The sequence below is a fragment of the Tetrahymena thermophila genome, assembly GCF_000189635.1.
Source record: "Tetrahymena thermophila SB210 genomic scaffold scf_8254664, whole genome shotgun sequence".
NCBI classification, from domain to species: Eukaryota; Ciliophora; class Oligohymenophorea; order Hymenostomatida; family Tetrahymenidae; genus Tetrahymena; species Tetrahymena thermophila.
Genome location: NW_002476431.1, coordinates 352873 through 365974, shown reverse-complemented (window position 1 = coordinate 365974; position 13102 = coordinate 352873). Strand labels below are relative to the sequence as shown.

Sequence of the window (13102 nt, the reverse complement as noted above, 5' to 3'; positions counted from 1 at the left end):
TCATTTTTAAATATATAACTTCTTTAAAATTTTTTAATTCTAAAATATTCTTATCAACATAAATGTTCTTAATATCGCCCAACACTTCTTTATTTATTGAATAACTATTAGTTATTTAAGAAACTATATCTTGTTAGTATGGTTTTATTTTTAAAAAATAATTCTATTCTATCTTTTTCTTCAATTTTATTTTAATTATTTTAATAATAATTATTTATTAATGCTTTAAATGTTTATTTATGGCAATTAAAATTTTAAGAGTATCTTTAGGCAGCTAATTATATTTTCTGAAATATCTTAATATATGAGAAGAATTTTCCAAATCAAAAAATGTGGTAATTTGATAATCAATATTTCATTTTTTTATTATTATAATTCATGCTTATTTATATTTATAATATCAAAAAAAATCCTAAAATCTTTGTTGAATTTAAAAACGTGTTTTTTTTATAATATTGATGTACTAATTTTTTATCAGTCATAAATCCATTTGATAATAATAAAGGCCGAATTCTTGATACGTCATTGTATATTGATCAAAAAAAAAAATCATTAAATACATAAAAAATCTTAAAAAATAATAAATATTTTGAAAAATTTAATCAATAGCTTTTAAAATTTTAGTCAGATAAGGATTAATTTGTTAGTTGTCTAAGGATCTAAAAACAAGATTATATTAGAATATAATTTTAATAAATGAGTATAAGTAAAGCAGATATTACATAAAGTATTTAGTTTTAACTTATTTGTTTTTTAAATTGACATTTTCTCTCAAAAAATAATATTATTAAGTATCCATATTTTATAAAATAAGAAATATTAAACCATTACCTTTAGAACTTCAGAGAAGATAATGATGACATCAAGAAAATATTTAAAAGTTTAGCTGATGCCAACACTAAGATAGTCATATTATCATTGATAGAATACATGAATGTCCTTGAAATAGACCAAAAATATTTAGAATTGCTTAAGCTATTGAATTATATTATTTCTCATATCAAAGAGTCCCACTTTTAGAAAATAAAAGAAAAAATTCACGAATTCATTGAAAGATCAGTAGAAACAGTAATAAAATTAAATATTCATTATGTGATAAATTAAAGTTTATAAATAATTTCTAAATTTAAAGTCAATTAGTCTAAGTAAAAAGATTAATATCCCTAAAGAAGTTGTTGCAATCTATGTGGAACGCGATCAATTAGTTGAAAATATGATAAGTAGCATATTAAAATTTGGAGATAATGATACAGTAAGATTAATCCTTAACTTTTTTAATGCTGGAAAGGTTCCTGAGTTGATAATTATGAATATTTTGAGAATTCTTATTAGAGAATAAGGTTATTTATTTTACATAATATTTCTAAGTTATAAAAAATTTAACAAGTAAATTTTATCTATTTAAAGGAAGACTAATAAAAGACTATTCAAATGAGTTATTAAGCAAATTTCTTTCAACTTGCACATTAGTTCAGAGTCCCAGATATAGATAGATATATGCTGATACTATGCTCCTTATTTATGATAACTTATCGCTTTGTGTTGAAAACTAGGATGAATTAAATTTAAAGTCTCTTGAAGATTTATCAATATCAATATATTCAATGATTTCCTAAGATTGGATATCTCAGCCAGACTATGAAGTAAAATTAAATGATATAATTTAAATAATTTCTTATTAATTTATTAATATGATATTAGGTTTAATCTGCAGCAGTAAATTTAATAGGATATATGGTACAATTTTTCCCCAACAATCAAATAGAAAAAATAGCTGATAAAATTATAGACGAATTCATTAATTAAATGAAGAAATAGGCTGATAAAAAAATTACGATTTGGAAAGGATTTAATAAAATTTTAGAGAAACTTTTGCAAACAAATAAGCCTTACTTTGAGCATTCTATCAAATCTATACAAGTCAAATTATATGACCTCTATAGAAGTCCTATATTTAGTCCTAACTATGAATTTGATCCAGAATAGTAAAAAAAGAAAAATTCATTGTTAGAAATTATCTAAAACTTAGGTAAAATAATAAAATAAAAAGTTAATTATATCTTAAAATTAAAATTATTAAAAGCTTAATTCAATATTGATAGCATCCTAGATTTATATATAAGTAGACATCAATCTAAAGAAATTATAGAAAAGATAGCTTCTTTATGGATAACTAATTTTCTAATAAATAGAAATTATGAGAAAATATCAATACCTATGAAAAAGCTATTGATAAACTCACTCTCCAGTATTTCTTTTGACTCTAATTTTGAAGTATTTATTATTCAGTTAAAAATAAAATCAATAAACTAAAAATATTTAAAATATTTAGGTTAGATACGCACTTATTGAAATTATATTCACTCTTTGCAATCAAAAGCAATTTTTTGAAGATTCTTTAAATGATTAATCTTATGATATTTCCTTTATGCTTTTCTTCCTTATCAAACAAGTTTCCATCCATCCATAAGAAATAGCTGAAAAAAAAAATGTAAGATTTGCTCCTTTCCTCACAACTTTAGAAAATCTAAAAAGTAGATCTTAATACGTTTTACAGATTTTAACAACCAATTCTGTACAAACTACAAAAAATTTTATTTGGCCTTATATCCTCGAATATATTCCCAATCCTTCTTTCTCACCAGGGCTAAGTTCTATACTAAAGAGCACATACACTTATTTAACAAAATATAAGGAAGTTTACAATGAATATCCCTAAGGAAATATAAGAGTTAATGGTAATAATTAATATTTTCTATTTATCGTTAACTAAAATTATTTGTATTTTTTTTAGAGAAAATTCCTAAAATCGGTACAATATTGGCTCGTTTAATCATCCTTCTTCGTATTCCTTAATTCTTTAAAGGGTTAGGTCAAGAAATTTTAAAAAGTATTCCTCATATATTGTCCGTATTCCTAACCAAAGAGTGCTCAAAAGAAATAAATATACACATAAATGACTTAGAATTTATTATACGTAAAAATGTTTTTTTTTTATAATTTTTTTAAAGTTTCTAATAAATTAATAAGAAAATGAAAGTGAAGATGAAAAGAAATTAAGTGATAAAATATATTAACTTTGGAAAGTATTACTTGACTAATTCGATAGTAATGAATGGTTCACAAGCATGCATGAAGATTTGATTGCTATGAATCCTAGTTATAATAAGGTACCTGAACTACAGGTTCATATGATGAAATTACATGGACTTATCTTAACTAAAATAGATAGCTAAGAAACAATTAAAACATAAATTGATAAATTTGTTACTTAAGTTTATAATGACTATTCAAATCAGTAAGTTAATTTAAATATTGATAAAATTGAACCCAGCACATAAATGAAATTATGCTTAGCTGATACACTTGCTTTGATCAGTACAGAAAAACTAGATTTAGTTATAGATAAAATAAGAAACATCATGAATAGTTAAATAATATAAAAGAAGTAATAAACAGGATTTGCATCTGTTCTAAGCATGTTTAATAAGCCTTAGACTGAAGAAGATGCTCTTTATCCGATAACTTCGAATTTAATACTTTCTCTAGGATATATCTGCAATCGTCTTAATACTAAGTAATTAAAAAAATAATAAAATTTACCACATAATTTATCATTAAAATAGGAAACTGGTTTTGAAGATTGAATCACACATTATCAATAATCTTATTCCATTTTTAGATAAAGGCGGAGAAGAAATGCAAGTAAAATCCTAAATTTTTGATTTAAAATAAAAAATATACAATAAATAAGTAAAAAAATATAAAATAATTAACTGTAGTTATGTGTACACAGGACTATGGAAATGATAAGCAATGGCGTAATTAGAATATGGAATGATTGTGAAGAGGAAGAAATTAAAGATCTCAAAAGAGTTTTTATCAAATATAAAGAAAAATTCTATTAAAGATCAATTTTAGCTTTTAAAACTTCTAAAATTCCAAACATCAAAACAATTGCTTGGGAGACTGTTTCTAATCTCCTACGTGTTGACCCTCCTTACAGCTTCGAATAACATCTCAACTTTTTCAAAAACTGCATTAAATTCCTTGAAGAAAATATCAATATTCTCTCTTCCTTTGAGTAACCTACTATCCACCTGTTTTAGGCTATGCTAAGTCATTAAAAATTAGTGTCAAATCCTTCCAAGAACCCAGATTAAACAAATTCTGAAGAAGGTTCTTAGGAATAAACTGAAAAAGTATTCGGTGATGAAAATGGAATTGTTTCAGTATGGGAAGTATTATCAACGATTATAAAGATAATAGAGTAAAATAGAGATCTTGAGATCTTATGCTTTTATTACAACTGCTTACTTAAGGCTTTATTTGATAAGAAGCTGAAAGCAAATGAGGGAAAAGATATCAAATTTTTGACAGTTATTCTTGTTATATTTTTGTCTCACATTTACAAGCCGAACAGAGACTTACAAACAGTGTCTCTATTCTGCCTTGAAAAAATTATGTTAGGTAAAAAACAGATTATTATTGATTGTAAAAAAAATTTATTATAATTATTATTATTTTTCAATAGGCTTGAACATTTATCTTGATGTTAATATGAGAGATATTGAAGTTTTCAACAATGATTTAATCAGATAACTTTCATAAAAGCTCAGTTTTGAAGAGTTACAGTCACTAGTTAATGAAAGTGTGCAAAGAGTCAGCTAAGAAGAAAATGTTTAAGTGCTTAATGGTTTTACCTCCCTACATAATAAATTTTACAATCAACATGAAGAAAAGCTATCTGAATAACTTGGAGCAATTATTCAGAGCTACAAAGCAGTATTTGATGTTTAAGTTAAATTAAATAGTGAAGAAATGTAGAAGGACTAGCTGATAGGTTATGTGATTACCATCCTAGAGAAGAATTTACAAAAAGGGTTAGACATCCTTCTAGATGAGAAAGTAACTTTCCCACTTACTGATTTTTAGGAAAGGCTGCTTAAGCGTATTGTAGATAATAAGAGCACTCTATTCAAAACTTTTAATCATTTGACAGATGTTTTAAATAACCCTGAAGATAAAATATTTAAATGTAAAGGAGATGCTCTTACAAACTCAATTATTTTTATAGGATTCATGTTCTCACTTAATTCTGAAATCCTTTTGAATATTACTAAAAAATACTTCGCTTCAATATTTGGCACTTTTGTTTTAAGATTTTCCACAAGCTTTGATTAAGATCTTAACAAGAATTCACAATCAAGAGAGTAATAAATTTTATAAATTCTTATATTTCCAAGAAATTAAATTATTTTAATTTTAATTTACCAGTGAAATGGATGCTTCTAAAGCTTGCTTGTGGGCATTTAAATAAATGCTTCAAAATTCAAATAAAAGCAATTTTCTAAATGATATTTCAACTGGCTTATAAGTAAAACTAATCGATGAGAGTCTCTTTGAAGATGGGATGTCTGAATTAATGATGATAGTCTCTAAAAATAGCCGTCTTTGTGAATTAGTAACATACTCAAAATATTATTATTTTAAATGTATTTTTTATTAAATTTTTAAAAATTAAAGTCTGAAATGATGGAATTCTTAAAACCCTTCATCCTAAAAAAAATAAAAACTCAAAAGAGTGCCTGTCTAATTATTGTAAGCTAGTTAATTCATTGCAGCTTTTTTGCTTTAGACTTTTAAGATACTCGCAATCATGTTCTTTTACCAGATTGGTATAATTTTTTAATTGACGTATTATTGGCTAACAACTAAGACAGCAGCGAATAAATAAGATCGATTGTTTTAAGAGGAATAGGAAATATCACTTATCTTCATAAATATAATATAGCTGGTTGTTTAGAGGACATAAAAGAAGAGGAAGATTAAAATGTCTTACAAAGCACTGAAAATATGGAAGATAACTAAAATAAGAAAGATAAAGATGAAAATTCCCAGTCAGAAAATGAAGGTGAAAGAAATTCATAAAGAAAATAGCTTCTTGATGAAAAAATAGCTGAAAATTTAGTTTAAATTATTCAAGACGAAGAATAAAAAGAATTCGAAAAGAAAAAAGAACCTATTTTCTTAATAAGCAATGAGAGATATGCTTAAATAATAGAAGCTCTCTTCCTAGGTATGGATGATACTTCAGACTTATGTGTAAAAGACACTTTAAATAGTCTATAAAATATGATCTAATTTATTTCTGATTTATTCCTCTAGCCTTACATTTTTAGTTTAATACAAAAAGTCACAATTAATTTCGAAAAGTAAGTTTTTTAAATTAAAAATTGAATGATTATTACTTATTATTATTTAATTAATTAATTTTGAATTTTAAAAAAGGTAATTAAGTATTTTAAGAGTAACTTCTTTTAATCTATTTGGAAAGTTACTTGAAAAAATACACATATGCAAAGAAAAAGATGATTACATTTAGAATTAAATTCATTACGTTCTTATATCTGTAATTGTCCATTTACTTGATGAAAGCAGATAAGTTAGAGATGTATGCAAATTAAATTTAGAAAAAATTGCAAAAATTTTAAATTTTGAGTAGTTGATGTAAATTAAATTTTCTTGTTTATTTCAACTATATTTATTTATCCTTGAATATTAAATAGTAAATACTTGGGATAAGAAGACTATAATTAAATAGAAGAATTTAAAGCTGAGTTCTTAGAAAAAGATGAAATATTTATGCTTAACGCAATGAGTTTGTTCACTAGTAATTATCATAACAAAATAACTGCTTATATTGAAACTTTGACTGAATACACTAAATCACCAGATGAAAAAATAAAATGCTCTTCTATTTTATCCTTAATTTATACCTTTAGATATCTAAACCAAGATATTTAGAATTTAGAGATCATATAAAATGTAAAAGAAAGATTATATGAGCTATTAGAAAAGTAAAGTGTCAATAGAAAAATCAATAATATTGATAAATATATTTTGAAGGCTACAATATTCTTAATTAAAACTATTGAAAGCTGATTTTTTTGAAAGTTAATCAAGTATTAATTTTTTATGTGATATATTTTCTATGTAAAAATGTTTAATTTAATTTCAAAGATTTTTATATTTCATTTTAATCATTCAATTACACCATTTATTTTTTATTTGATTTTCAATTTTCAAAATAAAATTTAACCCTTTTTAAATTAAAAATAAATAACAACATTTATGAATAATACTTTTAAATTGAACCATTAAAAATTAAATTAAATTATTTTTTAATTCTTTCAATTTTAAATAAATAAAAATTGAAAATATTTTACTAAACGAAAATTAACCTTTATATTACAAAATAAATATTTAAAAACTTAATTATAAAGCAACTATTCAAAAAAAAAAAAAAATGAAATGCGTAGCATAAATAAATATATGAAAGTATTTAATTTGGATTTATTATGTTATTTATTTATTTATTTATATTTGTGTTTTAATTTATTCATTTTTAATGCTTTAATTTGTGTTTTAATCTTTTGTTAGCTTTTTGCTTTTTGTTAAGTCTTTAGTTATTTCTTTTATCTTTTTTTCTTATATTTTTTATTTATTGAATAATTCTTTTTATCTTTCTTTTAACGATTTTTTTATTTTGAAAATCACTCGATTGAAACTCGACTTTTTAAATTTAAAATTCTTTCTTTTTAATCTTTTTATGAATATCTCTTTTAATTCTTTTTAATCTTTTTAATCTTTTTAATGAATATCTCTTTTTTCTTTTTAAAATTTCTTTCTTTTCTTTTTTTCTTCTTCTTCTTCTTTCCTCTTTGGGAGTTGTTTCCTAAGGGAATAAAACTATAATTTAAAAATGGAAAGAGAGGATAGTACTTAATTTTATAAGCACTTCCAAAGACATTTTGAAAACAGCCCTATTTATCTAGCTTTGTGAGAATTGATAAAAGGATAGTGATCTTTTCATCGAACAGATACCTTCTTTAGGATTTGAGATGTACTGGATTATGAAAGATTATTTCATCTTAACATAATTTTTTTGTTTTAAAAACTAGTTTTCGATCTCCATTAAACCCAAAGTATCCATTGAGAAAAGCGTAGAACCCTAGTATCTTTTGTTTCTCACAAGCGAATAATTCAGTGCCTACGTCACTGAAGCCTTAGCTCTCCTCTTTTTAGCCCAAGTATGTATAGCCTGCCTATATCTTGCCCAAGATATACAACGTTCAGCCTATTCGATCATTATTTGCCTTAGTCTTTGTTTGCTCTGTTATTTCTCTCCATCACAATTACGCCCAGTCCTTAGATACAACAGCAATTATTATTATTTATTAAGATGTGAGTACTAATAAGTTATCGAGGAGTTCTGAAGGGGATTCGAATTTAAGGTATCGATTCATATTAAGGTTCGAATATTACCAACAAAGAACCATTAAATTAAAGGAGAGAACCAACTTTCCTTTAATTTTATTACTTTTTAGCTCAAGATATTAAAAGGAAGAACCACTTAAAACCTTTAATGAGCTAATGGCGGAATAGAAAGAAAAGAACCGATTAAAGAACTTTCTATTCAGACCTGCCTTGGATAAAATATTTTACTCAAAAACTAATCAGACTCCTTATCATAACTTATTTTCTTCAGCATCTTTGGCATGAACGTTTCGGCATTTCGGCTATACTTTATTAATAGTTAATTAAGTTAGAAATTTTTTGATTAATAAAAAATTATTCATACATTTAATTTTTCAAACTACAGTTAAAGATTTCAAAAATTTGATTTTTTTTCCTCCCAATTAACTTGAAAAAAGCAATAATAAAAAATTTAATTTTGATAAAAATTGAATAAGATATACATTTATTTATTTATTTTCATTAAAAAAAAATTTTATTTTTAAATTAAAATATTTTTTTCTTTAATTGTTTAAAAAATGGGATTTTTATTTAACAGAAAAATTAATAATAAAACAAAATAAATTTGCATATAAAGCTAAAAAGATATTTTTAATGTTTAAGTAAATAATAATAATTTTTTATTTTCATTCAAATGTAAATATAAAAATTATTTTATCAATAGAATTTGCTTTTTTATACTTTAATTTGACTAAAAAGTAAATATGCAAAATATTTATAAAATTTAATAAGCTTAGCTAAAAAATATAGTTTATAAAATAGCTTTTATTTAATACATTAGCAATTAAAATAGCTAGATTAATTGTAACTATATTATTTTATTTGTGCGAATGAATCAGTGAAAGTGAAAGCGGATATTATTTTAAAGATAATGAGGGTAAAGGGAATCAATTTTGAATGTAATTTTAATTTTTAGAATACAATAAATTAAAATGATAAATTTATGTTCGTAAGTGAATTATTTTCATTTTTTTATACTTTTAGTTGTTATTTTTTTTGTAAATAATTTTTTAATTTGAAAATATTTTAAAAAATAAAATTAATCAAGTTTAATTTGTGAATTTTATCTTAGAAAAAAAAATTATAATGACATTTTAAAGTTTTTATTTAATTACTTACAAAAAATGTATAAAAAATTTAATTATTATTATTATTAATTTTATTTATAATTATGTTTTCAGTCTTTTTTTTTCATGGTTTCAGCAAATTCTCTTACTTTTTTATAGTATTTTTCTTTATCACTCCTATTGTAAATAATAATATTTTCCTTTAATAAATTTTTATTTTTTTTAAGTTTACCTGTAAAGAGCGCAAGGTTCGTATTAAGCAGGACTATCAATATTAGGCTCATCTTTTAATAATTTTTATATACCCATCAAAATCTATTTAATAGTTATAGCTGATTTCCAATCTTCTTCCTCATTTAATATAGAAAGACACACAGTTCCTTATTTTAAGGTAATAAATTTTATTTATAATTAATAAAGTCATAAATATAGTTTGCTATAAAATAAAACTATATTAAATATTTAAAATACCTGAAGGATAGACATTAGGGTGAGGAAGGACAGGCTTAAATTGACCTAATCATCAGAAAATTAAATTTATTAAAAATAACTAACTTAATTAGCAAATATATTAATTTACATTTAGGAGGCTTTATAGGATAGGATTGAGAGAAATCCATATATAAAATATAAACACCACCTTCCCATGGACTCTATTATATATTAGTATTATTATTTTTATTTTTTATATTATTTTGTATTATAGATTAGAAATGCCGCAAAAATTATTATTTTTGATTTAAAAGTTAATTTTTAACAATTTTTTTTTTTTTAAATGAAATCTAAGAGTTTTTAAAAATTAAATGGTTTTTTACGCCTTCTGGTCCAGGAATTTCGCAATACCATTTAAGCATATTGATAGTTCCATCTTCTTTGGTCATGGGTTTTGCTACAAATCTCTATTTTTATTAAATAGATGAAATATAAGAATATCTGTTGAATCGAATTGTACGCAAGCTTGCTATTCTTCATCCATTTATCAATCGATAAATGAAGAAAGAATCAATCACTAATAATTATTACGTGAGGATGATCTTGACGCCATTGCTTTCTTTCCTATTTTAGTCTAGTAATAACTAATTCATTTACTTCTTTATTTTGTTGCTACATCGAAACTCTTAAACAGTTTAATTTACTTTTGTTAATAGCTTTTCTTGCTAGTTTTCTTTCTAATTAATTTCTTTGTTTTGTAAAATTTACTACATATCAATTCTCTCTTTCTTTTCGCTGAATCTGAATTGAGACATTATAAATTAATAAGCCAATAAATAAATTAATTAATAGAAACATATAATTTAATTCAATTTCCCATAAAAATGTATTATATGCTTTCATTTTGATGTCAAACAACAATTTATTTTATTTAAATACATTGAGTAGATTTATGTTTAAATAAATAAGTAAGCAGGTAGCTGCTATATATAATTTATTTATTTATATAATAAATTACTGATTTCGTTTCAAATTCATAATTATTTTCTTAAAATATATAGTTTTTTATTCATTTATTTATGGGATTACTTCGTTAACAAAATATCAAATTTAATAAAAAATAATTATTTTATTTTTTGATTTTATTCTAAGTTTGATATAGAAAATTTGGTCATAAGGATAACAATATTAATAAATTAAGTAATAAAAAAGTTAAAATCATATTAGTAACAATAAATAAAAGCTAATTATAAAAATTTATCTTAGTACCTCTAATTTATAATATAAATTTTAGTAAATTAAATAAACAAATTATTTAATCACATTCTATTATTTTTTTAATTATTATAAAGCAAACTTTATTTTTCAATATTCAATTAAAACCTCAAAAAAAGCAAATTATTTAAAATATTTTAATTATAATTTTAAGATTTGACTTTCAATCTTAGAAAGAAAAGTTCTAGTCAGCCCAATAAGGCTTTTCGTCTTCAAAAATATATGATTAGAAAATATATTTCATAGAATGCAAGCAAATTTCTAAAGGCTAATTTTTATAATCCCACTCATAATCCTCTACCAAATTACCTTCTAATTTGTAAAGACCATTTTCTTGAGATAACATATAAGATCCATCTTCACCTACTTCCTTTAAATCTTTTTAATTATGTTCATGCTTTTGCTCTTCATTTGAATCATCTTATTTATTTTTTTCATTCTCATGACTCTCGACTTAATTCTAAATTACTACTTTTTCTTTGCTAGTTGAGGCATCCCCTTCATTGTTTTTATGTTTTTTTTGAATTGTTTCTACACACTCCTCTTAATTTGACTCAATTAAGCTTTATGAGATTGATTAGGGATTTTATGCTTTTTCAGATTTTAAACCAGTATATATTTCTGGGAATTTCACCTTGATTATTCCATTTCCTAAAAATTAGCCGCCATATTAAGTATCATTTATAATAGGAAAACCAAGACTACTTAAATGAACTCTAATTTAATGAGTTCTGCCAGTTATTGGCTAACATTCTAAAAGGGATGAATCACTCTTTTCATCATACCATATTTTTTTGAATATAGTTTTTGACTATTTAGCTCCTTTAGATTTTATTTCTTCTTCATCAGTTGTATCTAATACGGCATAGGTTCCTACCTTCTTATAAATACAATAAATAGGCTTTTCATATTCTAAGTACTGATGATTGAAATTTCCATGAACACGAGCCAAATATGTTTTTTTAATTAACTCAGTTTCAGATTCATGAAATTTTTTAGTTAAATCCCTATCTTTGGCCATAATTAAAACTCCTGAAGTCAGCTTATCTAATCTATGCAGCACTGTATATACGTTTATTATTAAAAAGTGTTAAAATTAAAATATGAAAATTATTTTGCTTTTACCATATAATTCTATGTTGTAACCCATTTCAAATTTGAGTAATCCAACTAGAGAGTTAAAATGAAATCCTCCTGAGGCGTGAACGCTAATATAAGGAGGCTTACTGAGTACTAACAATTTATCATCTTCAAAAATCACTTTTGGTAAAAGATTAATTATTGGTGGTTCTACTCTACTAGTGAAGTGCTCAAATAAGTCATTGTGCCTATAAAGTTAAATGATCACATTTAATTATATTAATATTATTAACTGTAATCTAATTATTCACAGTAAAATTCAAATTATAACATATATTATTTCAATTTAAAGTTTTTTATAATAATTTTCTAATCTTAAAGATTTTACTTAAAACGATAGTCTATATTTTGCTTTTATTTATTTACTAGAATTTTTCCTTTTTCTATAGCATTTTGCTTATTTTTCAATATAAAAATATTTTAAATGATAATAAAATGTAATTAAGCTAATTAACATAGCAATTGTTTCATTTTTAAATTAGTATTTTTTAAATTTAAGAAGCATATTTAGGTTAATTTTGCTAATAATCTTTCTATATTTTACATAATATTCTTTAGTGTATGCATGAAACTCCTTTTCAAGGACTTCTAAAATAGGATTTCCGACCCATCTACCTTTTGAGTGAGTGCGGAAACAATGCTCATAAGCCTTCACAAATCTAAAAGGCCCATGAAAGAAGTAGGTTGGCTTAATTGAGTTGTTAAAAACTTCCATTTACAAAAATATGAGTTAGATAAAATAGAAAAATTAGCTAAAAGTTATTAAATAGAATAGTATCTTTGGTTTGATTAAAATAAACGATTAAAATTGTTTTGATAGTAAATCCAACCTTGCGTATTGAATTTATATCTTATGTAGACTATATAAG

General features: G+C 23.3%; 4 protein-coding genes across 4 annotated transcripts; 1 reads left to right on the top strand and 3 right to left on the bottom strand. All coding sequences in view use genetic code 6, as the record gives it.

The window, feature by feature from the left end:
• Nucleotides 1-696: 696 nt before the first annotated feature.
• TTHERM_00522740 (hypothetical protein) lies at nt 697-6945 on the top strand (the record flags this gene model as incomplete). Its single annotated transcript, XM_001014452.3, has 16 exons — nt 697-727; nt 815-1068; nt 1133-1340; nt 1408-1643; nt 1702-2029; nt 2084-2274; nt 2333-2738; nt 2795-2977; nt 3031-3577; nt 3627-3705; nt 3783-4470; nt 4535-5213; nt 5278-5464; nt 5527-6215; nt 6292-6510; nt 6570-6945. 16 exons carry the CDS (start codon nt 697-699, stop codon nt 6943-6945), a joined length of 5301 nt encoding a protein of 1766 aa, XP_001014452.2.
• Nucleotides 6946-7402: 457 nt separating this feature from the next.
• On the bottom strand, nt 7403-8152 carry TTHERM_00522730 (hypothetical protein; the record flags this gene model as incomplete). Its single annotated transcript, XM_001014451.2, has 1 exon — nt 7403-8152. One exon carries the CDS (start codon nt 8150-8152, stop codon nt 7403-7405), a length of 750 nt encoding a protein of 249 aa, XP_001014451.2.
• A 1344-nt stretch (nt 8153-9496) lies between these two features.
• On the bottom strand, nt 9497-10496 carry TTHERM_00522720 (ubiquitin-conjugating enzyme; the record flags this gene model as incomplete). Its single annotated transcript, XM_001014450.2, has 6 exons — nt 9497-9563; nt 9619-9766; nt 9858-9902; nt 9967-10039; nt 10202-10285; nt 10410-10496. 6 exons carry the CDS (start codon nt 10494-10496, stop codon nt 9497-9499), a joined length of 504 nt encoding a protein of 167 aa, XP_001014450.2.
• A 760-nt stretch (nt 10497-11256) lies between these two features.
• TTHERM_00522710 (pseudouridine synthase Rlu family protein) lies at nt 11257-12948 on the bottom strand (the record flags this gene model as incomplete). The annotated part of the gene is made up of 4 exons (XM_001014449.1): nt 11257-12155; nt 12219-12421; nt 12562-12629; nt 12778-12948. 4 exons carry the CDS (start codon nt 12946-12948, stop codon nt 11257-11259), a joined length of 1341 nt encoding a protein of 446 aa, XP_001014449.1.
• Between the last annotated feature and the right edge of the window lie 154 nt (nt 12949-13102).